Source organism: Apaloderma vittatum, unplaced genomic scaffold (assembly GCF_000703405.1).
Source record: "Apaloderma vittatum isolate BGI_N311 unplaced genomic scaffold, ASM70340v1 scaffold5853, whole genome shotgun sequence".
Classification (NCBI taxonomy): domain Eukaryota; kingdom Metazoa; phylum Chordata; class Aves; order Trogoniformes; family Trogonidae; genus Apaloderma; species Apaloderma vittatum.
The window spans coordinates 59,172-70,522 of NW_009709715.1; the positions used below are offsets into that span (position 1 = coordinate 59,172).

General features: G+C 40.5%; 1 protein-coding gene across 1 annotated transcript in view; it reads left to right on the forward strand.

The window, feature by feature from the left end:
* TMEM26 (transmembrane protein 26) overlaps nt 1–8,552 on the forward strand; it is a 12,858-nt gene extending 4,306 nt beyond the window's left edge. The window contains exons 3-6 of the mRNA XM_009867025.1: nt 3,924–4,037; nt 4,538–4,758; nt 5,802–5,878; nt 8,149–8,552. Coding sequence (XP_009865327.1) covers nt 3,924–4,037; nt 4,538–4,758; nt 5,802–5,878; nt 8,149–8,552 — 816 coding nt within the window. The remainder of the gene's footprint in view (nt 1–3,923; nt 4,038–4,537; nt 4,759–5,801; nt 5,879–8,148) is intronic.
* Nucleotides 8,553–11,351: the final 2,799 nt, after the last annotated feature.

An 11,351-nucleotide genomic window follows, 5' to 3' on the forward strand; every position in this document is an offset into this window, starting at 1 on the left:
GCCTTCTTGTGTTGCCAAATCTCCTTAAACAGTCACAGACAGGTAATGTGGATATTGAGAACATTTGTCATAGTTAAATCTGGTCCAAGAAACAGGCTAATTCTGTAGTCAAAGGCAGCAGTTTATTTCCCAAAATGATGTTAGAACATGGCGTACTTTGTTCTTATTGATATACTGCTACTGTGAATTAAAGAGGGAGTATATCAAGTTAACAGCTTAGTTTATACCTGGAAAGATAGGATAGAGTTCTGAAAACACAGAATCTAATAGATTCAGAAACAATACGTCCAGAAGGCGAAGAGTCCTTCTAACAACTAATCTCAAACACAGCACACAGACTAGTACTACTCCTCCTCACACTAAAGTATTGCTGAAGTTTTTCTTATTAAGATACTAACAGAATGGGCAATTATGCAGTTGCTAGATTCACACATTTAATATATACACCATGAAAACAGTTTGTGGTCTTTAAGGCAGTAGAACTTGGATCTTGTGTTGAATCTTTAACAGAAAACATTAACTGCTTGTGTATGAGCAAAAGGAAGCCGTCATGATTGCTTTGATTTTCTGACATGACACATGCGGCCATAGTGATGGGCACACTGTTCCCAGCAAATCGCAGAGAGCAAGCAGGATACCTGTTGTTTGGCAGAGGACCCGCTCCAGGGAAGGGCTGGCCTCTTCCACAACGGGCTCAGGCTGCCAGCCTTCATACACTTTATCAGGATTAAGGGTACCCTGCCCTGATATTCAAATACTAGTTTTACCATTTTGATGGTTTGTCTAACCTTGTTTTGAATTGGGAATAATGGATTGTGAATAACACCGAACAAATTCAGAAGATTTCTGTTTGCGTGTTTCAGATATTCCCCACACACTGACAGTGAGCTCTCTGCAGGCCAAGCACTAGGACAACACCATGTCATGCAACACAGCTTCTGTTTTGATTAGACGCTTTATAAATCAGAGAATGTAAGCTTCATCTCGGAAGAAACAAAGGAAGTAAACTAAGCTAGAATTTATGCAAAATGTGTACAATTTCTTCCTGTTTTATTTTTGCAGAGTAAAAAAAAAAAAAAGGCGCATTTTTGAAGTAAACCATGTTTATCACCTGCCTGTGAATCTTAGTAGTCACTTTTTCCTTGTCACATTCCCATTAAGTCACTGCACATACGTAATTGGCTAGGCAAAATATGCCTGGCACCAACTGTTCTATTTACATGCATATACATGATGAAAATAAAGGCTCTTCTCCAGACTTTCAAGTGAATCAGCACTGCAATCACCACTTAATAAATATTCAGAGAGTAACAAACCAAAACACGATATGAATCTACTTAAATTAAAAATCAGGAGGCTACTTAAATGACTGGCTTTGCAGATGCAGTTTTCCATTTCCTGCCCGCATGCAGCTGGGACGAGATCTGGCCCTAGCCCTGAGTAGGGACGTTCAGTGAGAGGTTGCGGAGCCTTGCGCCGCAATGGTAACCCCCTACTCAGCTGGGAGCAGTTGCAAAATTTACCTGCAAGGAGTCTGTAGGAGACACTGATAAAGGAAAGTAATTTTCTTAACACATGCTCTGCACCTTTATGTCACTAGAAAATAAAAAAAAAACACAAAAAATTGAGCCCCCTTGCAAGCCATGTGGAAGCCATGAAGTGCTTTCCTCCGCCAGACCAGCTGCTCTGGTGCTGAGAGCTACCTGCTCTCGACATGGGGAGAGCCACAGCATCTGCTGACCAGCACACACAGACCTTGCTACTACCCACACCGTACAACTGCTACAGGTTCTTATTTCACTCCTGCCCTTCAGCCACCTAATTTGCTTGCCGGGAGTTCTTACAGTGTTTGGGAAGGAATTTTCACCATCCTTGCATATACAGCAAGTGTGGCAGGCTGCCCTACATGGGTCCTGCCTCAAATTCAGCAGATTGTTTTTTAAAGCCCTGTTGCTCAGGGATCAGACAAATGAAATCCCCAAACTCAGATGTGAAGTTTCATGCGAGTTCATAGCTCCCTTCCTCTTAGACCTGTCTGACCGGGCAAGTGGGTAGAGGAGCGAGCTCAAATGCAGACTTAATGACAAACCAAAGGCTGTTGAAGTGAATTAGTGTTCCTCCTCCCACACAAGTTAGTAGTCCCTTTGCCCTTCCCAGGCTACTTATAACACGGTAGATATTCACTTCTTCATATTCTGGGGTGGTTACACCAGTTTTTAGGCCATGGTCTCCTCAGCTGATTGTGCCACGCTGCCTGGTTACTCAGAAAGGCTGACTTTGACCTTGAGGAGGTCTCCATGTGTTTCAGACTTTTTCTACAGGCGATAAACAAAAAGGCTTCTCAAGAGTGCCAGCTGAATTTCATTTCTGAAGCATCCTCTGAACAAGCTCTTCTGTCTCTGTCCTTTGGTTAAAGGGCTCACCCAGAGAGATTAGCCCCACAAGGCTGTAGCTGGGCAGAATACCAGCCCCTCCATCTCACTGTTTCCATCTCCAGAATTTTAGACTTCCCTCTTCCAAATGGAAACACCATCTTCCACACATTTGTGTGTCAATCTTTCAACGCTCTCACACCCACTGTCCAAATAAGGCAAGCATTCAGTTTAAGAGCCTTTAACACAGATTATAAAAGCAACAAGCACTGATTTTTTTTTTTCCAGATTTTTCAGTTGTTCCATTGATCTATGACAAGGTTTGTGTTTTCAGGCAAGAGGCAGCAGACCAAGTGAAGTATCAAAGTAGAATCTAAAATTTGCTAGAATGTGGCATTTGCTGGAAAACGTTGCCTTCATATTGGCAGGCATTATGCTGAACACAGCTACTCAGTATGCAATATAACACATTCTGATTGTTGCAGAAAATCACTCCCCGTGCAATAAAATGGTGGGGGGCCCAGCAGAGAAATGCAAATCATGTGGTGTTCTCTGGCACAAATAGAGAGGATAAAAGTCTTTAATAACAGCATGGTTTGATTTTCTAATTATCCCTTTTTTATTACAATGAAGAGAGATGTTAAGGGTTTATTATGAAGATAGATTTTAGAACCATATGCCAGTTGCTCTGGGGCCAGCCTTGGGCATGAAGGGCAGTGCAGTGCTGCAGACCTCAGAAGCAACAGGGTCCCACCACTGTTTTTCCTGCAGCTGAAGTAAGACTATGTTTTAGCCAACATCTGATTTCTCAGAGCACTGGGTACTTGGAGAAAGTAAAAATGTCCCTTTTTTCTACTCTGCAGGGGCAGGCAACAGTACAGGCCCATTTTTGTTCATTATTCTCAAATCTCAGCTCTCATATTATGAATTTTCTTGCAGAACAAGGCACGGCTGGGGGTGGGGGGAGAGGGGCACAATAGAGAATACAACCCAAACATCCTACCCCAACTCTATTCATTTCAGCCTCGAGGGAAGTTATACAGAAGGGTGAAACAGTGGCATTTTTAGAGAACTTCTTCTGGATAGTAGAGATGGTATTTTGAGAACAAGTTTGAATATAGAAACAGATCACAATTGTAAACCAGCAGACTGACCATGACCAATTGTTACCTTATTTTACTGTTTTAGCCAGAGACAGGCTGTGTAAGAAGCCCAGCAGGCTGTTCAGGAGAGCTGCAGGCAGATAGTGTTCCAAGGGTGCAGTCTCACAAGAACAAATGGGTCACCTGCTCCATCAGCCTTTGATTTTACATCTTCTTCTACAGGGGAATCCTACACTTTCTTAGGGACCTACCAACATCTCTCTCCCGTCCTCCCTTCTGAACAAGAGAAGAACTACATTCAGAGTGAGCACGTACCTTTGTAAACATTGACTGACTTTTCACGAATGAACCCTGTGCAGTTCAGCAAAACAGGGCTCTTTCAGCCACAGAGAGCATCTGCTCCCCGTGTGGCATGTTTATGTACGTGTGATGTTTTTGTTCCCAACAGTACTGTGGTAATGAGCCTGGAGCAGCTCAGGTGAATGTAAGCAACCAAGACTTCAATCAATCCAGAGACAACAGCCATGAAAGCGAGGGAACAGATCACCACATCATTCAGACGGTGGGACGCCTTTTCTTATCCCTAGTAGAGATCTTAGGATATAGGAGCAGTTAGAGATAACTGTTGTGTCTGTTTGGGCAAGCTCCTCGCACAGCAAGTACAACTAAACAAGTCACAGAAAATGGCCTGCAGCATGCTGCATACTAGCTATTGTTGGTAGGACAAGCCTCTGTCTGAAGAGGAGATACTCCTACCATTCTCTTCCAAATGTCAGTAACTGAATTTAGTAAGTGTCTTGGTGACGGTTCTGCAAAGGATTATGCTCAGCTGAAAAATGAGAATAGGAGGAGTAGTACACAGAGAAAGACTTGCTATTCATTACCCAAAATTTGTATTAATGTGCCTTTTTCAAATTATGCCTGCTTGCCACACAGAGATTATTTGCTCTAAGACAATGTGAAGGAGAATAAACACAGGCTCAAGGATGACTCTGGTCTCTGAAGGTACCTATAATGTCAGTCTTCTGAAGTTACAGTATGTTATCGTTGTCTTTTAAACAGGCTAAAGTCTTTGTGAATCAGCTCTCCACAATCTGTGAAAGTGTATGGACATTGGCCCTCCACCAGACTTTTCTACTGCTACTAGTAGTCGGGAGATGGCTTCTCCCCATTGGAGTTGAAATCACCCGAGATCAACTATCTCAGCTGCTTCTCATGTTTGTGGGAACAGCAGCAGATATACTCGAATTTGCTAGCGAAACCTTGGACATTGAAGATGTTCGGTAAGGAATATTTGCTGACATAAATAATTTGCATAGTACATGATATTTTTTTCATTTGAAGATTTGTTTGTGCAGCCTATGGTGTTCAGACTGGTGGAACTCTATTTCCCAGAGATAACAGAGGAAAGCTATGTTCAAGGGATCTGTTCTTCTGCTCACTTTTCCCTCTGTTAAAGACCTAACAGTCCTACAAGCTTAGCTGGGGATTAGTCATCTCTTGCCAGCAGAGAAGCATGTCACATCCATCACAGTGGAAGGGTACAAAGAGCCAAACAACTAGCACAACTGCCATGCAGTGTCAGTTCTTAGAGCTACAGGAGCTGAAACACTAGATAGGCAGTAAGCCTCTTTCAGGTTAATGAACTGGTTTAGGCTGGTGAGGAAGCAACTAGAGTTTGCTTTAGTGATTCATTATCCAGGTTGCTTCTTTGGTTATCTCATAGGTACTTTTTTCTCAATAGAATGACAAAGTGTTCAAAGATAAGAAGAAAAGGAATTACATACTCTGGTATGAATTTGCAACACTGTGATCTCTCCCAGAGAAAGTAAGCTCATCTCCTCCCCAGAGTACTGAGATGAGCTGTGAACATCCATCATAGAGAAAAAGAATCACAGAGGAGGCTCATCATCTCCTACAGACATATTATTTCTAAATATTTTTTTTAAATATCAAAGCAAAGAAAGAAGTCCTTCCCACCTGGCAGAGAAGCTTCAGGCTTGCAAGGAATGTATAATCACTACAAGGGTAAAGATATCTCCACTCTGACCCGCAGTAATTTAATTCCATATGCTTAGCATTATAACATTAGCATCAGATATTTAGTGTAATTACACAGCTGGAACATGTAGCCTGAACAGCAAAAATTCCATATCAAAATCTGCTTCTGTTTTCCTTAGTCTTATACCTCAAGAGTGTGCATTAATCAATCACTTCTTTGCTCAGCCAGCCTTTAAATGAAATTCCAAATACTACAGGAAATATTTTTGTTATCACATAAGGAAACTGCATCTTCACCATTATCACATTTTTTCCCCTTCCACAGGAAGAATTATACTCTCATAAATGCAATTCTTGCTGTATGGACCTGGAGCATGTTACAGTTTCCACTTGATCTTGCAGGTTAGTACTTGCACGCAGAAAAGAAAAGAGTACAAATGCTTTAAGTTTCTTCTGGCATGTCTTGTGGCTGTGCACACGTGACAGGCTATACTAAGGACTTCTGGTGGAGAGCGGTTTGCACAACAACGATGGTTTTAGAAGAAAGCCCACTGTGGTTTCTTTTGAGGAAACACTCTGATCTCCCTGATAAAACCCTCTACTTCCAGAAAAAAATGGAATTGCAATATTGTTATGAAGCATCCGCTGTAGTTGCCTCTTACTGCCTTAAAACTCACTATCTGAGCTCTCAAGTTAGGTCAAATCTGGGTTAGACCCTGTGAAGAGAGAGGCAATTATTACAGGGAACAGCACAGCCAAGAGTACAGAAGATGCTACCACAGAAGAAATTACCTATTCTCAGGAAATATAAAAGACCATGTAATGTTGGGACTATCCACCCATATCTTAACCTAAAAGGCCCAACACTGAGCCAAGTCAGGCTTACATTTGTCCCTAGGCAGAAAGGGCTTCTCTGTGTCCAGAACTAATGAAAGCTGTCTCAATCATCATCTATTTCAACTATTTTGGCCTCTAATCACAAGCCTGCTGCTCAACTACACCAGTCCAAAGACAGGTTTTTTCCTCACTAGCATCTTATATAATATTGATGAATTAAGTTGACACACTGACTAAAATAATAAATGAATAAAATAATAATGAAAAAATTATTCCAGGACTTTTTCATTAGCCTTTTTTCATGGGCAGCACTAGGCTTTGTTTGCAACACTGAAGTTATGAAAATATATTTCAGCTGAGCACCTCATCTCCTGAAAAAAATGATGCAACCACATTTCAGATTTATCATAGGTAAAATTCCTGTTATTGGTAGAATAGATTCTCTTAATGATGTTCAACACAGGTTTAAAACCAAAACAACCACCTAAACACTCCCCTTAAACATCATCACCACTCAAATTCAAACAGTAAACAATCATAACATTACGTTAAGTGAAGTAACTTCTTGTATTGTGCAGCTTTTCTCTGGCTATTGCTTTTCTCTTTCTTTAATTACATTTACCAGTTAAAAATCAAATTATTGAACACATATTGCCCTGAAATTTACCATGGATACAGTTTATTTTAGGTAGTTCTATGTAGTTACACAGATCGTACTTTTCATTCAAGCATCAGAATGCTTATTCACACATCAAACGTGACGTAAAATAGAAATTTTTAGGCACTTATTGGACTACAACACTGTAGTTAGGTCTGTAAAACAGCAGTGCCACAAAAACATATTAAAAATTAGCTGCTGCTGCAGCTTTGCAAAATGGATTCAGCAAATTTCTACATTTTACAAATCATTTTCCACTCAAGTCTCATCCTTCCCCCCCTGCCCAGTGTTGACTCAAACAAAAAAGTTCTTTTGGTAAGGTGAAGTGTCTGGCCCTTGTTACAAGCATCACAAGTAGCTATAGTTTTTAAATTAATGAAATCCCACTGCCTGAGAGATGGATTAGTTACAATACAAGCATTTTTGTAAGAGGCAGCCATATTTACCACACACAAGCCCTTCTGATGATCCTTCTCCAGATGTCACAAGAAGATTCTAGCCCACCACGACTTTTATAGCCAGGAGGAACAGATCCATGCAAGTTCCAACAATTGTAGGCAATTTCCTAACCACAAGACTGAGTAACTATGGCTCAAATTTTATATGGCAAACAGCAACTGTGATTTCTTCATCTCCATACTGCTTGATTCTGACCCATGCTGATGTGACTTATTCTTACTATGATACATTATAAAGGCAACAGCTATCTGGTAAATCTTTGAAAAAGCAAGGTCTTAGACAGCCTGGAACAAATTGAAGTACTACAGCTCAGGCTGTTCTCTTTCAGCAAAGAAGGTTTTTTTTCTTAAAGATTATATATATAAAAGATAGATCACATTAATTTAACAGAAAAATACCTGGGAAAGTTGTTACAGAAAGATTAGGTCATCTACTTTCATTTCTTATTTTAAAAGTGTATAAATACCGATAGCTTTGTGGGATAGTAAAGGGGAAGTGGGTTTTGGTTGTGCTCAGCAGACCACAGAAGTGTCTTCTTATGCTGAGCTTAGTGTGTGTTGTTAAGACAGATCTAAGAAATCAGATATGCTTTTTATGTTGAATTATTCACAGTTGAATGCATGTACAATCCAGGGTACCCTGGATTATAACTGCCCTTTAGGCCAACTCTGGGTCAATTTTAGAAAGTTGTTTCAACATAATTGTGTTTCATTTCCAGTACAGCATATTGGCTGCAAGCCAGCTGCATCGACTAGGAGGATCCTCAGCCTGCTGCTGTGCAGGTACAGCGCAGAACTGTGGAACATCGGCGTCAGCCTTTTCATACAGGATGGTCCCTTCTTAGTTGTGCGTTCAATCCTGATGGGCCACTTCAAAATATTCAATCAGATGCTGGTGTTTTTTACAGCTAAGAATATCTTAGTCATGACTCTGCAATTGTATCGCTTGGCAGTGATAACGTTAGACTTCCGTGCCACCGTTCTGCAGAAGACCAGGAAAGGAGAAGTCAGCTGTTGCCCTTGCGAGCCTTATGAAGCTAGAATTCACGCTACCGCTGACCAAGATAGCGAAATGAAAGAGCTGGTAGCTTTTCCTCCAAAAGAGGAAACCCAAGCTCCATGAGAAATCAGTTACTGACTTGAAAGACATTACATTTCCCACAGCTTCTTGAGAAGGGCACACCTGTTTCTATGATCAGACATCCCTTGAGTGCCTAAGTCATCTCTTCCACCAAGAGATGAATAATTTCTTCTAAATTGCAGGGGGAATTTCTGAAGCAAATTCATAGAAATGAGATGTCTTTTTTGTCCATTTGTATGGTGGGTTTTGACTAGTTCCCTATTATGCTGTCCACAGCCATAGTTTGTAGTAGAGAGAAAGGTTTGTCACGCTAACAAAGTTGGTTATTTGTATCTTTGGCAGCACTGGGCTAACATATGTACTTGCTTGTATTCAAACAGAAGGACGAGCCTGTCCATTATGGGAAGTACAGAAGCATTTAGCTCTACTTGAATGGTCAGGCTATTAACTAGAGTGTGATGAACAATATGGTCACCATGTTTAACAGCAACTTCAGCAGCAACAACTGTGCAGACATACAAGTGAAGAGGGATGACAGATTTCTGCTGTTATTGTGACATGTAAACATTGTTCATTCGAGAAATTTAAGAAAAATCTTCAACCTCCTTCTTGGCTGGACTCAGTTAAAAACTATACAACACAATGAAACTGCATACACAAGACTCTCTCCTAGAATCTGCACGGTCTGAATAACATAAACCCTACAAATAAATAATTTTTTTAAAAAAAACCAACACAGCCCCACAGATCATCAGAACACAACTGCATTTGTCACAGGCATTTTCTACAGACGTGCTTCCCTTTCTATTTCAACCAGCTAGAATAACAACAACAAAACAGAGTCTTTGTAAAGACTTTTTTTTCCTGGTTTCCCTGTGCTTGCAGTCAAGACAAGTTTTTAAAATGCCTGCATTTTATATGATTTTTTAAGTGGACTGACTCAGGCCTACAATCTAACTAGAAAGAAAATGGCACTGCTCAAGTTTAGCAAGACAATCTAGATAAAAGGATTCAGGCTTGTTCTTCACATTTCATAAAGCACCAAAAGGTCCCATGAAAAGAGAATGCCTGATCTCTTGAGTGCCAAGATCCATTCTTAAGAAATAGCTGATAATTATTAATTCACTGCTTTTGCATTTGGAGTAAACAGCATAGGCATCAATAAATTTCTCTCAAGAACACACTTTAGACCAGCCTAAGACCATTGACGTTGCTGGAGTTAGTCTACAGAAGCTGAAAGTAAAATAAGTGATTTTCGGAAATCTGCCTAAAAATTATATTCCCACAGAAAATGGCAGGTGCTTTAGAATAGATGTAGAAATTTGTAAAAAGAGAGCAGAAAATCATATTAAAAAAATAACAACTATAAAGTTACCTAATTAAAGTAATTTATCTTATTAAAAATTCCCAATCGAACCTCATTTTTTAAAGCCTCAGCTACTTGGCTATCTAAAGACAGGATCTGGTTTTGGGAAGGAATAAAAGTGTTTCTCTACAACGGCAACAGTCATGTGCTGCTTTATCCACAGCCTGATAAGCAATGATGTGTTTATTCTCTGAAAAATTAATCTATTTAAAAATTTCAATCCTCAAACATGTGAACCTGTGTTTATATAGGATTAGGCCTCTCCATTATGCAAGGGGAGAATGCATAACCATAAAAAATGAAGGAAGTCTCATATACTTCATAGCCCTTTCTACCATTTATACTTCAGTAATAATGCGCAACACCTCCTTATTTTGGGCATTTTTCCAGCAGAAATTTTTAAAAGCCAATCATTTGCCATGGCATTATGAGGTACACATATGGAGAGTGGAATGTAACTTCATTTGGGATTTCAATTTAAGTCTGGAGGTAAAACAGCTAAGAGTGCTGCTGCTGACCAGCTGTGCTGTCTAAAACCTTTCACACTAGGGTGAATTTAGAATCATTTGGTAGAACTGCAACATGTCTTTTCCTTGTTGATGCAAGCCAGGACTACTCGCATTCATTTTGAGTTTACCACTTGCTGATATAGTAATTATCCTGTTAAAAGAATTCTTGCTAATTAATTTGGAGTGTACTGAGCTTGCTAGAACATAATTCTAAATTCATCAGCACAAAAATTGCAGGTTGTCCTTTTTTTAAACTTGCTGTCTGTTTAAAGGCTGAGTTCAACAACAAACTGCCTACCAGGCTCAGCCTGCAGCACATGCAAGATCCCCCGGGGTCAGCAATATAGAGACTAGTTACATCAGGACTATTTCACAGAGAACTGTATTTTCTGGTCTTTGGCCTGTTCCATTTTAAACAGCTGTAAGGCTTCCAATCAGATTTATGATGAGAAGACGTCACTCCAGTCTTAAGTTGTTACTATCCAACCCCATCCCCATTCACTCACAGACAAAATAGATTGGATCCTCCCTCACACTTACAATAGAATAGAGTTGGATTTCTCTTTTTCTCCCCATTATTGGGGGCACCGACAAATAGATTGCTTAAAACCAAAAGAAACAGACAAATAACATACTTAAGTGGTGGTTAGTCTACCCCCCCCACCTGTGTGCAGAGGGGAATCACATATGCCAGGTAGCAGCAGGAGTGACATGCAGTTCCCTCTCCTTCATTGAGAAGCCTGAAAACGGCAATTAAGAGGTCTTGTATGCTTGGTCACAGCAGCAAACCCCAGCTGTAAGCCCTCCTCACCTTCCTCTTGCAAATGTTTTGAGAGGGAGGACTACAGCAGGCTGAGGCAGATGAATCAGCAGCTGGTTGTGGGGAGCCGCTGGGTCACCCTGCAGCCTTCCCAAGCTTTGCACTAGGCAACAGGAGAAAGATCCGCCAGCACGTGCGGTGTATCT